This window comes from Helianthus annuus, chromosome 11 (assembly GCF_002127325.2).
Source record: "Helianthus annuus cultivar XRQ/B chromosome 11, HanXRQr2.0-SUNRISE, whole genome shotgun sequence".
In the NCBI taxonomy this organism is placed as follows: domain Eukaryota; kingdom Viridiplantae; phylum Streptophyta; class Magnoliopsida; order Asterales; family Asteraceae; genus Helianthus; species Helianthus annuus.
This window is the reverse complement of record NC_035443.2, coordinates 180,428,225-180,448,054: the sequence shown is the minus strand read 5'-3', so window position 1 is coordinate 180,448,054 and position 19,830 is coordinate 180,428,225. Positions and strand designations below refer to the sequence as shown.

At 34.8% G+C, this 19,830-nt stretch overlaps 1 protein-coding gene and 1 non-coding gene across 2 annotated transcripts; both read left to right on the top strand.

Annotated features, from left to right (window-relative positions):
• Positions 1 to 9,659: 9,659 nt before the first annotated feature.
• Positions 9,660 to 18,182, top strand: LOC110891332 (pyruvate kinase 1, cytosolic). The gene is made up of 16 exons (XM_022139020.2): positions 9,660 to 9,964; positions 10,135 to 10,231; positions 11,363 to 11,460; positions 11,582 to 11,737; positions 12,501 to 12,578; positions 12,738 to 12,869; positions 13,980 to 14,060; positions 14,165 to 14,236; positions 14,329 to 14,418; positions 14,943 to 15,087; positions 15,167 to 15,255; positions 16,568 to 16,663; positions 16,761 to 16,828; positions 16,945 to 17,044; positions 17,134 to 17,193; positions 17,824 to 18,182. Exons 1-16 carry the CDS (start codon positions 9,896 to 9,898, stop codon positions 17,974 to 17,976), a joined length of 1,584 nt encoding a protein of 527 aa, XP_021994712.1. The 5' UTR covers positions 9,660 to 9,895; the 3' UTR covers positions 17,977 to 18,182.
• A 1,031-nt stretch (positions 18,183 to 19,213) lies between these two features.
• TRNAR-UCU lies at positions 19,214 to 19,286 on the top strand. The gene has a single exon. It is a non-coding gene; the product is annotated as a tRNA-Arg (tRNA).
• The last annotated feature ends 544 nt before the right edge of the window (positions 19,287 to 19,830 follow it).

Below are 19,830 nucleotides of genomic sequence, written 5' to 3'. Positions count from 1 at the left end.
GTGATGAATTAGAAAAATGCATGGTCAAAACCACCGACCATGCATTTTAAGATTATATACAATGGGCTTTTAACCATTTATTATTGGGCTTTTGATCATAATTTTGCGATAGAGCTTTCAATAAAAGCACGTTTTTAGCGGTAGCTTAAAATAATCTCTGAGGTAGCGCAACTTTTTTCAAGGTCTCAGGGAATCACGAAATGCAAAAAAAAAAAAAAAGTTACAAAAAATTGCACTTTGTCGTAAAAGTTGAAAGGTAGCGGGTGCTACTTCTACCAAAAGGCTATGTCTGCCCCTGAGTCTAATTCATAACATATCATCGTATGATGGTATACATCTTCATCCTATAACAATAACGAAAATTCGGCCAATATTAATCAGGATGCATATTGCAACCAAATCTGTTAAATGTGTTTATGCTTTTATTTAGTATAATAACATAAGTACACAACTTAAATTAGGGTGTGCAAGTGCGGTTTAATTCGGTTTTTATCTTTATTCATAACCATATCCGCTAGCTTCGGTTATGGGATTTCCATTACCATAACTGAACTTTGGTTTCGATTACTCGGTTATGAAGCTCGGTTATGGTTCAGTTTCGGTTAATTTCAGATAATTATCCATCATTTCCATATTACTTTTAACTTGTAATTTCAAACCAAATAATAATAGATTTATATACTGATCTAATCTGCTAACATATTAGGCCATTATTGTATTAGTTACAAACATTTTATATAAAACAAAGACAGAGAAAAACATTAACATGCATAAAATGAGTCAGAATTTGTATAATAGTTATTCTTAAACCTTTTAAAACTAATTATATAGCATAAAAGGCTTGTACATGTATATGAAGAGTTTGATTTCTTGAAGATATATTTTTTATATACGGATATAATTTAAAAGCATGTCTTAATTATTTTTAGTTCGGTTTAGTTAACATTCGGTTATGGGACACCCTTAACCATAACCATAACTGTCAGTTAATCTTGGTTATCGGTTAATTCGGTTAGGTGACGATTCGGTTACCAGTTAATTTAGGTTAATGGGTTTGTGTTGGGGATAATCGAAATTGCTTGGATGAATTTGAAGTCGTGTAATCACTTTCAGATCAAACAATTGGAGTGGCTACCAATCTTTGATCGGATAAAATCAGAATTGATTCTAGATTTCTATATGAAACTTTGATTGAGAGATTTTGAGGGATTTTTCAAAGTGGAAATTCGTCCAGGGTTCGAAATTGATATGCGAGAGCGTATTTTCAGTTGTTTCCACAACTGCTTGCGGTTATTCTTTTGAACACAACACCTTTAGTCCCTCAAGTTCCAGCCAGAGGCTCTGCCCCTTGGACCCTGCTTCTCTCGGGGGCACTGCCCCCGAACCCTCGCCAAGCTGCCCCTTTGGATCCCCCGTTAGTCCCGATGACATTCAAATAAGCGTGCAATCTTATTTGAATGTCAAACGCAATCTCAAATTACACTAAAATATCCAACAGTTTGCTCATCGCTAAATATAAACTAGTTATCTTAGTTTTGAGTATTTAAGTTGATCTGAAAACCATATATATAATGAAATAACCGATTGTGTGATCGATTGCAAATGTTTAATTCTAAGTAAATATTACATGGTTCCTTTTTAAAGATTTTCAATTAAAATTAAAGACTATTAATCTAGAAGTCAAGAGACAACGGTCAAAGTCAAAAACAAAAATGTCGTTGTCAAGCTTGGCATATTTGAAAGATCCGAATTTTTGTCACGGCTTCTAGAACTATTTTGCAGGAAAAATCAGTTTCTAACCTTCTAGACCTTTTAGTTTTCAATTTATATATTCTCCATTGATTTTTTAAAAAAAATAATAGTTAAATATTGTTATGTACGGTAAAACTGACGGGATGGACTCAAAGGTTTTTCAAACCTTTCCACGGCCAAAAATTTTATGCAGGTACTCAGATTAACTACGCTCGAAACCTTAGAGACCAAATTGTATTTTACTCGTATATAAATAAATACCTAAAAGATTTTCAAATATTAATCATACAAAATAAATGAGTTTAGTCATTTGTCATTGATTCATGCTAAACATAAAAGAAGATATCAACCATAAATATGAAACACGTTGTTTTGTGCGACAAACTGGTCCAACAAAAAAAAAAAAAAAAAAAAAAAAAAATTGGCTACTTTATACCTTGATGACTCATGGCATTAACTCTATTACATTTTGCAAATCGGATGACGGGACGCTATGGAGGAAGACACCGAGGTCCCCCTTATACTAGGGAGACCCTTCCTTGCCACCGCCCAAGCAGTGGTAGATATGAATGACGGGACGCTCACCTTGAGGTATGGGGATGATGAAGTGAAGTTCGGAGTTGGGAAGAGAATAGAGGACGACGACCCGGTCAATTACATGAAGGTTATTGATTCGAGCTTGGATGCTGCTCTCCGACGGTGTAACATGGGACGCCAGGCATCCCACTCAGAAAAGCATGGTTGCAAAAATCGCGACTAGTCGGCGATTAATCGCTGACTAGTCGCTAGTCGCTCATCAACTGAGTAATTTTCAGCTAATCAGTAAAAAAATCGCTAGTCGGCCTAGTCGGCCCTAATCGGCCCTAGTCGGGCCTAATCGCGACTAGTCGGTCGGGAAAAAATCGGAAAAAATCGGGAAAAAACAAAAAAAATCGGAAAAAATCGGAAAAAATCAGAAAAAATCGGAAAAAAACACATATTCCAGCCAAAACCTCCCAGATTCCGGTCAAAACTTGTCCACTTAAAAAAATTACGTATAAAAATATATGTATCTATGTATAAAAACTTAAAATTATATATAAAAAGTCCGATCCGATTAATCCCGATTAATCCCGAGTAATCCCGAGTAGTCGCTAGTCCCTACCTCACCGACCCGCTAGCGACTAGCGAGTTCTCCAACCTTGCATATAACCTCGCATTGGGTCTAGCCAAGGACCCTCATAAACGTGGCGCACCACGGAGGCATTCAGCGGAACTATCCTTAGTTTAGTTTAATCTTTTAGTTTTAATTTGCAGAATAAAACACACTTATGGTGGTAATGGATGAAAAAGGGAACGAGAAAAATGGCCTCATGCACAAAGAACAAGAGCAACCCGACACAAATCTCCATCACAGAAGGCTTAACACGGGCCGTGCCCAACCAACACGGCCCCATGCTGAGCCACCTACAGAAAAACGCCCAGTTCAGGTAACTGGACACGGGCCGTGTTCAGCGGACACGCCCCCGTGTCCAGGCTTCTGTCTTATTTCTTTAAATTCTGTTACTGGCACTTGACCACGGGGCCGTGCCCGGTCACCACGGGGCCGTGTCCAGGATGCCAGTAACATAAATCTTTGCTTTTTAACCCGCTTTTACACGTTCTAATCAACCGAAAATGTTATTTTTGGGACACATTGAGGACAATGTGTAATTTAAGTGTAGGGGGGATGCTAAAACCTTGAATTTTGCAAATCCTAATCACAAGCCTTACACAAAACTCTATTGGAACCGCTAAACACCGCAATTTTTTTCAAAAACTTTTCTTTTTTTTACTTGTCTTTGTTTAATTTGGGAATAACAAGTTCTAAAAAGGTTATATTTTTACAAAATTTACAACCGATAGCGTCGTGATAAAAAGAACCAACATAAGAAAATTATGAAACGGCATGACAAGCTTGGTTAAAATTCGATTATATATACTTGATCACATAAAAACCCATTCCCACAAAAGTGAGTTTTGAGCCTTTATTGAGCATACAAATATACATCTTTAGATTAAATGCTCATTTTTCGTTTCTTGTGTGAATAGCCGCTTGGTTCTTACAACTCTAGAACTTGCCACAACGATGCATTCCCGGTCCTTACCAACTTAAACCCAAGTAAGTAAGTGATGGAGGCATTAGGACTAACCATATTTTTCTTTCTAAACCATTATTTTTCATTTTTTTACCACCTACCCAAAATCCCCCTAGTTAGCCCATTTGAGCCTAAACCTTTCATTTCATTACCCTAAAACCCTTTTTACCCACCAAAAAACCCTTTTTATTTTTCACCCCTTTATTTTAGTAACAAGCTCGGTTTTTCGTAAGCTCGCTATTTTATACGACTAAAATATATATATATATAATATATATATATATAAATTTGATGAAGTCAAACACAAACAAAAGCTATATAAAAGCTTCTTTGGAGAAATACTTCAAAATAAAAAGTCGCTAAAAAAACGAGGTGTGTCACGAAAATCGACGCTTTTTACGATTTTCGCCCTTTTACTAACTACTAACCCAACCACCCACCTTTAACCCAAGCCTAACCCTTCACCCAAAAAGTCCTCTTAATATTTACAAAGGTAAAAAGTTAAAAAGGAGGAGGATTGATTGCTTGGCAAGCCTATGGAAGGCGTAAGTTCCATGCCGCTCTCGAGTGATTCACTAAAAATTACACCTTCGGCCGAGTGTTGAGTGATCTCCCGTGAGGTATGTGAACTTGTATATAAATGGAATTTTAATAAGGCATGCTATGCCCGAATAAGTAATTTATCTTGTGAAACGTTCTAAATAAATCATAACGAATATGATTGTAAATAAATAAAAATAAAACTTACAAAGATCTTGGATTCCCGACACTCTATGACAAGCCAAAAACTTTCTCTTCTACCTATTCCATTTGGGAGTGTAAGCCACATTTAAAGAGTTTTGCTTGAGGACAAGCAAAAGTTCAAGTGTGAGGGTATTTGATGTGTGTAAAATGCAACATATAAATCACATCAATTAAGGCATAAAACTAACCTTTTTTAAGTACTAATGTTGGAAAAAGAGTGTTTTTGTCTTTCTTTTGTATTTTCAGGATGAAATGAGCTCAAATTCACAAAAGAAGCAAAAAGACAACTAATTCTAGCATAAATACAAGAAAAGGAATAAAAGTAGACTGCCCGGACCCTCAACAGCATCCTCCAAAGCAAAGAAGAGAAAGCAGGAGTCTAAACACGCCCCGTGCTCAGCCAGCACGGGGCCATGCCCAAGAAGCAGCATAAAAGACAAATCTATAGAAGCTTCTATTGCCCACCACGGGGCCGTGTCCAGCGGGCACGGGGGCGTGGTGAAAGTACAGCAGGCGCATTAATTGTAATTGCGAATTACAATTAATGAAGAGAGACAGTGTCAGACGGGCACGGGGGCGTGTCCAGCGGACACGGGGCCGTGCCCAGCCTTCTGTTCAGCCTATAAATAGGAGTGCTTGGTTTCATTCCATCTCATCCCTTGGCACACCACCTCTCTCACACTTCATCCACCACCCACCACCACCATAACACCATCATCCACCACCACCATCCATTGTCCATCGTAGAGTGTGTGAGTCATCTCGGGATCCAAGATCGATCGTAAGAGTTCTTGACAATCAAGGCCATGTTTGCCTAAGTCTCTTACATCACTTGGTGAAGACAAGTGTTTAGTATAATACTTTTTATTTTTAATCTTTTGCACTTTTTGTTTGGTTTTGTATTAATGACTTTAATAACTAGTTGGTTATGTTGAAGGTGATCTTTCCTTATCGTTTGTCCGTGGTGTCTTGGCATTATTTTACTGTCTATATAAAATAAAAGATTTTCACCATTCATATCTCCACGGTGTATATGGAGGTATGTTGGCTACCTGGTCGGGGGTTAAGGGAACGGTTTGGTAAGGGTCTTGCCCTTGTTCAGCGTTTAGAGGTCCTGCTTGGGACCTGGGTCAAATTTAGTAGGATCTCCTTCAATACCCATAGTTATTGGATGGCGGGGATCCAAACTCTTTGACCCCCTCATAAGTTAACTACTATTAATACTATAACCCGGCTATTTAGGACTGTATCCCTGCTGACTCAGACTACTTAGTCGAGGGTAACGTCACCGCCGAAAGCGGGGCCTACCACAATTTGCATTAATAACTTAATTCATTATCTTTCAATAATCCGACCCTTTAGGATTGTATCATTGCTGACTCAAACTACTGGGTTGAGGGTAACGTCGCCTTCAAAAGAGGGGCCTACTACAATAACTAAGATAATCTCTTAAACAAGTGCAAAAGTGCGAAAATAATCAAAGGTTATACTAATACACGTGTCGGATCCAAGTGATTCATCTTGTCTATCTGTTTTTATTTTATTTTATTTTTCAGCATTTAGTTAGTTTTTATTTTCTTAGTTTAAAACATTTTTCTCACTTTTTGATTTGATTAGACGTTGAGGATAAACCGGTATTAAAAGCTCTTGTGTCCTTGGACGACCTCGGTATCTTACCAACACTATACTACGTCCACGATGGGTGCACTTGCCCATATGTGTGTTTAGTGTTAGTGAATATCGTGTTTTACAAATTTAAAACTTGGCTAAAAGTGTAAAAAGGGGCTTAAATATACATAAAAAATATATTACACTACACACGCATCAGTACCTATACGTATCAGTACCGGTACCGAACCGGTGTATTCGGTACCAGTACCACTTTTCCTCCTTTTTTCAGTACCGGTACTTTCGGTACCGAACATGTACCGTGCTCATCCCGTTACATAACAAAACGAATCGATAACGTTTGAATTACCCGCCGTGTAGTGCGGGGAATTAATTTTTATAACCAACCGGTACGGTACCAGTATTTACGATAAAAACATTGTTAAGTACCGATACCGTTTCGGTACCGGTACCGAACCGGCGTATTCGCTACTGGTACCACTTTCCACGTTTTCCGATACTGTTACTTTTGGTACCGGTTCGGTAACAAAAGGGCGTTACAAACGAAACAAATCGATAACGTTCGAATTCCCCGCCGCGTAGTGCGGGAAATTGCACTAGTTCTAATCAAATTGGGTATAAGGTTGAACAGTTTGATTTTAAAAATATTTTTTTAAAAGATATTTAACAAAATATATGAAAGTACTAGGTTTTTAAGTAGATGAATTACAATAAATATTGTTTTAAGTTAAATTTCAGAACAACTAGTAATAAGATCGAGCTCGTTGCGGCGCGGGTTCTTTGCAAATATCGAACGGATTAGCCCAAGCGTTGTGTGATGTGTTAACTATATAAAAACACACGTTTTGACGTATCCGATTGAACACAATGTATCATATAGTTGCATTGCGATTTGATTAAAATGTAACGTAAATCGAATTTATATCGTACAATGATAACGTATTATACGCGACCTAACTAACTCGAATTTATATCGTCAAGCCAAAAACTCTCGAGGGGGTGAAAGTGGCATTTACAAAGTTCATAAAAAGTTAAGTGGTTAAAAATTGAATTTCCTAAACTTAAGGGCTAAGAAATGGTAAAGATAAAATTTGATAAAGGTTTGGGGTAATCAATTAACCATTGTCAACACTTTTGAGTATAGTTTAAACACTTTTCATTGAATGGCATGATACACTCTCGTTGGTTGATTTTGAAGTTTACCACTTTCAAGTGTCTAACCACTCCCTACACCCTTATAGGTGTAGGAATAAATAACTCAGTTTATAATAAACACTTTTCATTGAATGACATCACCGGAGAAGACACTATAATAAACATGGTGTAAACGTGTTTGTGAAGGTAAAACACATGGTATAAATGTGTTATTTACTTCTATTTTCTTATTATCAGCGGCAAAAAAGTCTTTTCACGTTTCAGAGGGTAATATTGCAATGTTTTTCAATAGTTGAGGGGTAAGACAACAAAATTTCCCTGAGAGATGGTAAGAGTGCCAATCGCATCTAAACTCAGTGGGTAAAATTGTAGTTTACTCTATATAATTATAGGGGTTGGCTAAATGCACCCCCCTTTTTACTAAATGCACCCCCCTTTCCATAAAAAAACTTTTTAAAACTTTTCAAATTTGACCCTTTAAAAATCCATGACTCACAATTAGAAGAGGTTACACCAACCAAAAGATTTATTAAGATTGAGTGAATTACCTTGAAGGCGTGACGCGGTTTGCAACCCATCAACTGCAAAGTGTTGTGAAGATATATTGAAAATAAAGTATTAAAATTCCATGACTCTTATTTTTTATAACATAAATCCATGACTCTTATTTTTTATAACATCCAGATTCAAAATTGTTTGACTTTTTTTTAGATATATTGAACAAGATGTACACAATTAGAAGAGGTTACACCAACCGATTGAAAACCACAATTTTTAGATATATTGAAAATAAAGTCTTAAAAATCCATGACTCGCATTTTTTATAACATCCAGATATACACCAACCGATTCAGTTCGTAAATGATCTATAACCAACTGAAATGTTCAAACTTGATTCAAAATAAACCGAATATCAAACAAAATCAATTCAATTTCATCGAAACATAATCAAATCAATCCAAACATGCATCTACAAGGTTCTTATCCATAAGTAACAAATGAAGTTTAAAAAAAATTGCAATTAAAGATTAACCAACATATTGTATACTTCGGTCTGGATTATGTTCATCTCGTATATGAACTAACTTCCAACAATCATTCATTTTTGTATATGCTCCGATCAATTCAAATGGACAGTTTATTTTTTTGGTGCCAGTAGCTTTACTTGTACCATTAACGGACCTATACACACCACCACGTTCACACATTAGTATGACTTTAGAATAACCATTTGGCTTTGTTCTTGATCTCTTAGTGACGATAACATAGCCAACATCGCGTGCGGTGTTTTGAACCCATTCCATCATCTCTTCACGGGATTTGAACTCCTAAAAATAAACTAATATTAGATTTGGGACATGACTACAGACATTATCAATACAAGCTTATAATCATAGCTTCATCCTTCAAATAAAAATTATACCTGATCGGTAGAAAATACAGACATCTTTTTGTATAACTCTTGATGTCGAACTGTGATAAACCGTCATAACTAATATCAGAGGCATAAACTCGAAAACGATTATTAACATATACAATAATATAATACATAAGATAATATATTAATTAATATATACTCTATATCAAACAAGTATGTACAGGAAGGAATATAATATATTAACAAACAGTGAAGATATAATATGTATAACTCTTGAAGTCTTCATGCGCAAATCGAAAAATATAATATGTATAACTCTTGAAGTCTTCATGCACAAATCGAAAAATATTATAAAGGCATCTTTATTTGTAAATCCACTACAGACATGATTTGTGGTAAAGTTTGAATCGAAAAAAAAAAAAAAAAAATAAGAAGAACTATATTAATGAGAAAGATGAATACATACCAAGAACGCTCAATCAATTAGATTTTTTATGAAAATCAAAGTTGCACTAAATCGTTTTTCAAGGTCTCTCTTAATCTCCTTCTTTCAATCAGCAGTAATTTTGTTATGAAGCCATTCTAATGTAAAAGAAAAACACGTTTAGGTAAGTATTCAAATTATGGGAAGTGGATAAACCCCTATAAAAAATAGGTATAGTTTCTTATGCAATTTAAAAAAAATAGAAAAAACAAGGGTTCATTGTTTTTATTTACAAACTTCAGGGGGGAGGTGTAGCCAGTAAAAAATTGAAAAAGGGAGGTACATTTAGTATCACCCATAATTATATAATAATTTATTAAAAACTTAAAAAAATATTATTTTATTGATCTGAAAATACTTTTGAGAGTTTCCATAAATACACCTCGAATGAAAACAACCCAAAACAAAACTTGGAGAAAACGAAACTTGGTGCAACCAGTTTTACCCAAAACCGGGTCCTCCTCTTTGAATATAATAAAACTCCAAACTCCACCATATTATTCTCTTAACTAAATCTCCCCTACCCTAATCTCATTATATTATATTATATTATTCTCAAATCAAACATTCATCTTCTTCAAATCACAATTTCAATTTCATCTTCTCAGATCTGTTATCATCTGTTAATCACTCATCATGCATTCTAATCACCTCCTTCTCGAAGAACCTATTCGTATGGCCTCGATTCTCGAGCCTTCGAAGGCTGTAAGTTCATTATTAGATCTGTTTTCGTTAATTTTCGTTGATTTTTGTTTGATATATGAATTTATGCGTGTGAAATTATTCGATTGATGTGTTGATGTGTGTCTGTGTTTGTTTGTGTATTGATGATCTGGATTTGTGAAGTTTTTTGATTATGTTAACGTGTTTTGCAGAGTTTTTTCCCTGCGATGACGAAAATCGTTGGAACTTTAGGTCCGAGATCGCGATCGGTTGAGGTTATATCTGGATGCCTGAAAGCTGGAATGTCTGGTATGAATTTTGATTTGTTTACGTGTGTAAATTGAGCAGACTTGTGAGTTACTTGAGATCCGCTTGTTAAAAACTCAAATCGAGCAGTGGTTGAGCTTTTTTTAAGGCTTATTTATTAAACGAGTTCGAGACCAAACTAGTTTTTTTTTATTTTGTATAATTCTTATTTAATATATTAAATATCTATATTTATTATTGTTATACAAATTATAATTAAACAAAATATGTGTAAATATATAAATTTAATAACTAATAAATAATAAATTATAAAAATCTTAGTTAACAAAATATATGTAAATATAATAAAAATATATTTAATTAATATAAATTAAATAAGTAATAGATAATAAATGATTTGAACTCAAGCTTGAAAAAATACTCAGCCGTGTTCGGGCTTTAGAATTATAGCTCAGAACGAGCCGAGCTCATAGTTGTCAATAGCGACTGTCGCTATTTGGGCCATAGCGACCTATAGCGTGAATAGCGACAGTTAGTTTTTCTTTATGTAAATAGCAATTAGATATAGCTATAAACAGTGGCGGACCCAGAAATTATTTGCTGGAGGTGCGGATGAGGTGTTTAACCATATTTTCAAGGGGTGCGGTCGGGTTTTTTGCCTAAAATATACACTAAAATTTTTTTTCAAGGGGTGCGGCCGCCCACCCTGGCTAAAGGGTAGGTCCGCCCCTGGCTATAAAATAGCTGGATTTATAGGTTTTTGTTAAATATACATGTAAAATAGCATATATACCAAGGTATTTTGATATAATATACATATAAAAATTTTCAAAATTCTTTTTCTAGTGTATGTGTATCGCTATATATAAAATAGCAGTTGCTATTCGTCGCTATTCGCTATGTAGCATATAGGTCCCTTGTCGCTATTTGTCGCTATTCGCTATTAACAACCATGGCCGAGCTCTCGTAAGTTAAACGAGCCGTATACTTGACTTGAAGATTTGTGATTTTGTGGTGCTTGTTTAGTGATGTCAATTAGGAATTACTTTTTGCATGTAATGTCAAACCTTTTTTTTTTTTCTTAAGATCCATAATGATATGATTTTGTTGTTGTTAATTGTGATAACTTTTGTGATGGTTTGGTTGATATTGATGTTGATGATGATGTGGCAGTTGCTAGATTTGATTTTTCATGGGGAGACTCTGCTTATCACCAAGAAACTTTGGATAATCTGAGGACGGCTGTGAAAAGCACTAAGAAGCTTTGTGCAGTATGCTGTTTTTATTTTATTTTTATTTTTTAATCCGGTTCAGTTGATCATGTTATGATGTTAATGTAACTGCAAGTTTATCTCTGAATTATATCAAATTGATTTTTTTTTTAATTTACAGGTAATGCTTGATACAGTTGGTGCTGAGATGCAAGTTGTGAATAAGAGTGAGAAGGCTATTTCTCTTCAACAGGATGATAATGTGATTTTGACCCCTGACAAAGGTCAAGAAGCTTCTTCTCAAGTACTGCCAATTAACTTTGATGGACTAGCTAAGGTGAGAAAACACTTTTGGCTCCTTGTTTATCTAAGCAGTTGATGCGGTATAAAAATGGATATTGGTCAAGGACTGATATTTGAGATATAGGTTATCGTGGTGGGATATGGGTAGTTTTACATCATGTAGAATTTATATATATAGCAATTTAACAACAATTTAGTATGCGCTCCTACGGTTAACAAATTAACCTTTTACAACTTGCAAAACACTAACAATTGTAGCAAGTAGGAACTCTTTAAGACTTTTAGAACAATAACATATAACAATTAAGACTTAAAAGTTAAAACACTAATAGCAACAACAAGAAGAAAGACAGATACTAGAACTAAGAAGAAAGGTATTGATATCGGGAAAATCGGTGACATACCGGTCATTATCGCCAATAATATCGGTATTGATATTCTGACCGATATTTGACACCGACTTAACTGCATAGTTATTTATATTGTTTTTTTTAAACTTAATTACCTGATACCATCCATATTAATTTAAGAAAAATATGAAAACTCTGTAAATTTAGGTGCTTCTAAAATGTTAAGGTTTGAATTACTATCTACTGTTGATGATTTATATAAAAAAAGAACATATAAAAAAAGAAATTTCTCAAACTTTTATGTGTTGGTATTATGAAGTCTGTAGATTTAGGTGCTTCTGTTAATGACATGCTCTGCGCGCGGGTATGATTTGGGTTAATTCTGGCCTGTTTTAGTCTTTTAGTGGCGCATATATGCTTACGAGACTGTTTACGTGTTCTTTTCAGGCTGTGAAGAAGGGTGACACCATTTTTGTTGGTCAATACTTGTTCACAGGAAGCGAAACCACCTCTGTTTGGCTGGAGGTAAGATTTATATTTTCAATCATATACTTTAAAAACATATTTTGTGGATATGGACATGTAAAACCGCTGTACATGATTGATGTAACACTTTCTCTTTTACCAATCTACAACCTGTATTATTTAATAAACTAACACATGCAAAATAAAAATTTTGATCAGGTTGATAAAGTTAATGGGAATGATGTTGATTGCAAGATAAAGAATTCTGCAACTCTAGCTGGTGCCTTGTTCACTCTCCATGCCTCCCAAATTCATATTGATCTGCCTACTCTCACTGAAAAAGATAAAGAGGTGAGGAGTGTTCATATAGTTTTGGTTCAAACTTTCGAAATTAATGTCTTTATATTATTTGTTTTCTCCAAGTTGTTATGGATCATAGTTGTTAATAGCGACCATGGCGGTCGCTATAGCGCGCTTTATGGCGATGCGACTATGTGTCGCTAAGTTGGTCATGGCGATGAATAGCGATTTTAGCGACAGTTATTAATTTTTTTTGTAATTTTTTTTTATTTTTTTTAGTGTTATAAAGGGTTATAGCTATAAAATAGCTAGATTTATAGGTTTTGTTAAATATACATGTAAAATAGCATATATACAAGGGTATTTTGATGTAATATACATATAAAAATTTTCAGAATTCTTTTTCTAGTGTAATCGCTATTTATAAAATTGCCGTCGCTATTTGTCGCTATTCGCTACGTAGCCTAGCCATGCCTTGTCGCTATTTGTCGCTATTCGCTATTGACAACTATGTTATGGATATTTCTTGATATTAATAGTTACTATCAGCTCCTTCTGAATCATGAGTCTTGACTGTTTAATAAGGGTCTTATATATCGTTGTACCCTTTAGGAAATAGGATATGTTGTTTGTCAAACCAGTAAATTACGATCTTTATGTAATTTAAGTATTTAACTGTAATGTAAGTAATAAATAATGATAATAGTTTAGACCTTACTTATGTGTTAATTTGTCATTAAAAGGTTTCTATCATTTCTACACAATGTATTTGTATATGCGCACGAGGTTTCTGGTTTATATTATTTTTGTTACTTGTATCTTTATTTATTAAGTACTTTTTGGTTCATCATTAGGTTTGGATAAAGGTCTAACTGGTTTAGCGCTCTTAAACGTTTAACACCTTTCTTTTTTGGTGCTGATTAATGTTAAGAAACACGTGCACCGTTCTTCCAGTCAATTGCATCCTAAACTGACACATGATTAGTTGGATAGTTTCGATGATGATTATTAAGCTCAATGACCAATTATTTGCTATTTAATCAAATTAACCCTTTTTCATATTTATTTTATTAAGTAGATTATTAATCAGATGGTCTGATTTTGTAAATTGTAAAAGGAAAAAAATAATGTTTTGTTGATTATTTTTGTCTCTTGTTTCAGAAAATTAGCTCTTGGGGCGTTGCAAACAAAATTGACTTCCTTTCATTGTCATACACACGCCATGCACAAGATGTTCGTGAAGTAAGTGTTCTTTTACGCATTTGCTTTTATTTTTTATATTTTTTTACATATCACTTCCACTTAGTTTATCTGGTTATTCCAATAATTCCGACATCCAATCTCAGGCACGCGAATTTCTTTCGAAGCTTGGCGATCTTAGTCAAACTCAAATATTTGCTAAAATTGAAAATGTTGAGGTAATTTTCTTTGATTTAATTTTTTTTTTGGTGATTTCAAAGACAATATTTATTTGGCTTTATATCCATTGAAATCTTCATTTCTTCTACAGGGTCTAACTCACTTTGATGAGATTTTACAAGAGGCAGACGGTATCATCCTTTCTCGTGGAAATCTCGGCATTGATCTTCCACCGGAAAAGGTAATATTTCCCTTTTTTCGAGGCAACCGAAATATAGAGTAAAATGCCATTTTCGTCCCCGAGGTTTGGCCAGTTTTGCAACTGTCGTCCAAAGGTTTGTTTTTCCGCATCCGGATCCAAAAGGTTTAAAATCTTGCCGTTTTCATCGGGCTCGTTAACTCCATCCATTTTCCTCCGTTAAGTCAGGGGTATTACCGTCTTTTTAGACATTTTTATTATCAAACTAAGAACACTATAAGAAATAAAGTCAAGTGGATTTTTATTTCTTATAGTGTTTTTAGTCTAATAAAAAATGTCTAAAAAGACGGTAATACCCCTGACTTAACAGAGAAAAATGGATGGAGTTAACAAGTCGGATGGAAACAGCTAGATTTCAAACCTTTTGGACCCGGATGCGAAAAAACAAACCTTTGGATGAAAGTAGCAAAACTGGCCAAACCCCGGGGACAAAAATGACATTTTACTCCGAAATATAAGATCTTACATCTTTGTGGGCCTTAATCTGACCAATAAAACTTTGACAGGTGTTCTTATTCCAAAAAGCTGCTCTTTACAAGTGTAACATGGCTGGAAAACCCGCAGTGGTTACTCGTGTCGTTGACAGCATGACTGACAATTTAAGACCAACTCGTGCAGAAGCAACTGACGTTGCTAATGCTGTTTTAGACGGTAAATTACTTGTTTTAACTGCAGTGAATCCATATGTTTAACGTCTCATGTTTCCTGATAAAGCATTACGATTTTGCAGGAAGTGATGCTATTCTTCTTGGTGCTGAGACTCTTCGTGGATTATACCCTGTTGAAACGATATCTATTGTCGGTAAAATTTGTGCTGAGGTAACATATCATTCTCCATAGTGTTTTGGATTGTGTTTCGGAATTCGTATCTATTGTCAGTAAAATTTAATCTATTGTTCTGACACTGGCTATAGTAACCGAAAGAGAAAACTAAAAAATAAAGTCGTGATATGCCAAAATGATATCAACATGTGTTTTAGATCGATCGAAAACATAACGATATCAGTACCGATGTTGTTCTATTGGACATGACTCGGTTTGTCGCGGTACTGGCACTCGTATAGCTCAGGATACAAAGAAAAATAATTCTTTTAATGTAAATTTATGCCAGAATGCCGAGGAAAAAAAGTTGCACTAATTGCATATTCATTTTAAAACGAGTTAAAAGCATATATAACGAATACCGGTACCAATGTTCGATTAAAATCAAATTAAATAAATTTTAAGTTAACGAACACAAGGTATTAAAGAAAATCAAGTTAAATTGATTAATAGCGTGTATTTCGAATACCAGTATTGGTTCGATACCGGTATGTTGCAGGGTAATTAAATAATCAGTTTTTTGAGTATTTGAAATTAGGGGTGTTAAACGGGTCGTGTTCGCGGGTTGGCGGGTTCAACCCGACCCGAACCCGAAAATTTTAAACGAACCCGAACCCGACCCGAACCCGAAAATTGTGTCATACATATGAACCCGAACCCGACCCGAATAATCTTAGACTGACCCAAACCCGACCCATTCAACCCGAATTTTTTTATTTTTTTATTTTTTCAGCAAATTGATATATTAAAATTAACATCTACTAAAAAAACACAAATTTTGTATAATAAAATTACATTAAAATCATAAAATATTATGTCAATTTCTCTTTTTAAGTTATATTTATGACATAAAATTACACGCCTAATCAAATTATGACATAAAACATATTGTAAAAATATAATTTTAATATAAATGGGTTAAACGGGTCAACCCGCCAACCCGACCGGGTTGACCCGAACCTGACCCGTTTAGCTAAACGGGTTCGTGGGTTCAACCTGAAACTGACCCGAACCCGTTTAGACTAAACCCAAACCCACGAATTTCATGTTAGGTTCGTGTCGTGTTTTCGGGTCGTGTCAGAAATTCACACCCCTATTTGAAATTCTTATATATATATAGATATAAACATATAATAGCTTCTCTTCTATGATTTATATCAACATTTTCTGTATATCAGTAAACTATTTAAAATATATTAACATCTATAATTATAAATTTATCTAATAAATCTATAACTAAAAATCTTCTTAAAATGAAAATAATGCAAAGTGTGTTTAATTAATACTCTCACTTGAATATCACTCGCAGGCAGAAAAGGTTTTCAACCAAGATCTTTACTTCAAGAAAACCGTCAAATACGTCGGAGAACCAATGACTCATTTGGAATCAATCGCCTCATCTGCGGTATCCTTTAATTCTTTTCACAACATTTCCACTTTAAATCCAAATTTATATTTCCCGTTAGTGCAGTATTGTGATCAGTATATGTAACGCTTTTTAGGTTCGTGCGGCCATTAAGGTGAAGGCATCTGTTATTATTTGCTTCACCTCTTCCGGAAGGGCTGCAAGGTATGTATCATGTATCCTACTATGATTGTTTGATGGATCATGGATGGCACTTTAGTAAATAAAGTAAAATTCTAGTTTGTTTAAAAAGCAAGTCGTTTTAACTTTTTTAAATGCAGGTTAATTGCAAAGTATCGGCCAACAATGCCGGTTCTGTCGGTTGTTATTCCCAGGCTGAAGACTAATCAATTACGTTGGAGTTTTAGCGGCGCGTTTGAGGTTTATTTTATTCCCTTGATTTTTTTTTACTTTGTTTTTATTTTTATAAAATGCTAATAACTTTATTTATCCTTGAAACAAATGGTCAGGCAAGGCAATCACTTATCGTCAGAGGACTTTTCCCCATGCTTGCTGACCCTCGTCACCCCGTAAGTTTATTTATTTATATAATATTTTTGTATTTGATTTTATAAATCCTACTAGTGGGTGTCTGGGTGTGCGCTTTGACGCTTTAAAATGCGGTGAAAAATCGTTTGAGATATAGGTTATCGCGATGGCATATCGGTAATTTGAATATCATGTAGAATTTATATATGTAGCAATTTAACACTAGCAATTAACAATTAAGACTTAATACACTAATAGAAGCAATAAGAAGAAAGACTAATGGTAGAACTAAGAAGAAAGATACTGATATCGGGGAAATCGGTGATATATTGGTTCGATATCGGTCAATATCGCTGATTTACATGGGGACCGATAGCCGATATATCGGTGATATATATCACCGGGTTAACTGCATAGATCGCGAATCAGATTGTTGTAGACTTGTAGTGAAGGGTACAACGGTAATTAACATCACCATTTGATAATTATCTTATATTGCAATCAGTACGAAATTAGTTATACAATAATCAGATAATTAGAAGTAGAAATATAGATATGGTCATCCAAAGTCACAAAAGGGTAAATTGGTAATTTTACTTTACCTTAAATCCAAACACCACCTAATTCCTACAATATTATGTAAAATTGTAAACTATTTTTTGTGTTTTCAGGCTGAATCTACAAGTGCAACAAATGAATCAGTACTGAAAGTTGCACTGGATCACGGAAAAGCCTCGGGAGTGATCAAGTCGCACGATCGTGTTGTGATCTGCCAAAAGGTTGGAGATGCGTCTGTCGTTAAAATCATCGAGCTTGAAGACTAGAAACCATCTGCTCGCAGCATTTCCCGACGTTTGATGTTAACTTTACGGCATAATTTTTTGGAAACGTGTTTGACGTTACGGTTAGGGGCGATTTTTGGTTATACAGAATCTAGGTTCTGATACAATTAATTTATTTATGCCCCTTCGTTTATATATTTAATGGCTGATCGAGATCTTGAATAAAAACCAGTTTCTGGCTTTATCGCGTGTTTTATGCTCAAGTGTCATCCTTAGATGCTTATTTTCTTGAAGATGTAAGTTATGTTTAAAGCCATTTTTTTATTACACTGGCAAAACAGGTGGTTCGGGTCGGGCATGGTAACGGGTTTCGGGTATTAAAGCTATTTCAGACCCGGACCGACTCAATTTCTTGTTCCCAAAACCTAAAGGGATGAACAATACAAAGTAGTGCGAAAAGCAAAAGGCTAAACAATTGACATGAAATATATAAACCGAAACCGAACCAGAAATAGAACTACTCAGTAAAAAAGCTTTGTTCGTAGGACACTTTTGTGGCTGCTTGCACCATTTTCTCCCTCTTTAGATCGAATATGAATTGCGCTTACTGAATTGTGAATGTTGCTCGAATCTGAATTTGAGAGAGAATTGAGAACGTGTCAAACCATCAAGACTCGAGACTCACTTCGAGGCTCTAGAGACAACCGAGAAGCTATCGACTATCAGTCGAGAGAGAACTGAGATGGCCAAGGCGAACCCATTTTGCATGCTTATGTCTCATCATCGTGACGCGTTTGTTTTTTCCAATACTTTTAAGTGTATTTCTCATCTTCTAAGAATGCTACTTAACCAAAAACAAAGGACTTGTAGTTTAGCGGTATCAAGGTGTGTTGGAAATGTGTTTAGACAAGCTAATCGTTCAAAAAAGAACCTATTTCCTTATACATATTGTTTAAATCAGCTCAACTTTAAAATACCTTGATTAAGATTGTAGGGCAAAACTTCAAAATCTTACATCTTGATGAATCCATTTATCTTTATTACATGTATTTGATAATTTTTTTAGATTATTTATGTTTAACTTTTTTAAATATATTCACATATATTTATTTCACTTGATACAGATTATAATAAGTTTTAAAAAAAGTGGAACATTAAGATGGTATTTTATTGTTTTTATTTTCAGTTGAATTTAATACTAAGTTGTCACAAAATAGATAATTTGACAAAAGATTGTAGTATTAGTTTAATAGATAGTATAATGGATATAAACCAAGAAGCGCCCATGGCCTAATGGATAAGGCGTCTGACTTCTAATCAGGCGATTGTGGGTTCGAGTCCCACTGGGCGTGATTTATCTTTTTTTTTTGAATTTCATACGGCGTCGTTTTGTAAATAGAATATCTATTATAAAGTTTGTTATCTTTTATATTGATGATAATTTATAATTTACAATTCTCAATTCATTTTCCAAAATTATGCTCACTTTCTAAAATTTAAATGACTTCTTTAAGTTTTTGAGAAACAAATAGGAATTATGTCAATATATGTCTTATAAATTATATTTTGTTTTATAAATAAATTGGAGTGGAGTTTCGATCGGTAATACAACTAACAACTCCTTAGTTTAGACACATTCATCAACGAATAAGTTGATTCGAGCCACTTAGGTTGTAGCCTAATGGTAGAAGGAAAATACCCTCTTGGGGGAGGCATGGTTGTAAAAGTCCCGCCTAGGCTCTGAGTACTCTCCGAGTACTCGCTACAAGGTAGGCTGCCGAGGGACGGGTACTGGTCTCCCAGGCCAATTACTCCCCGAGTAATCTCCGCCTAAGCCGAGTACTTCCCGAGTACTCCCGAATCCGACTAGGGAGCGCCTAGCGACTTTTGCAACCA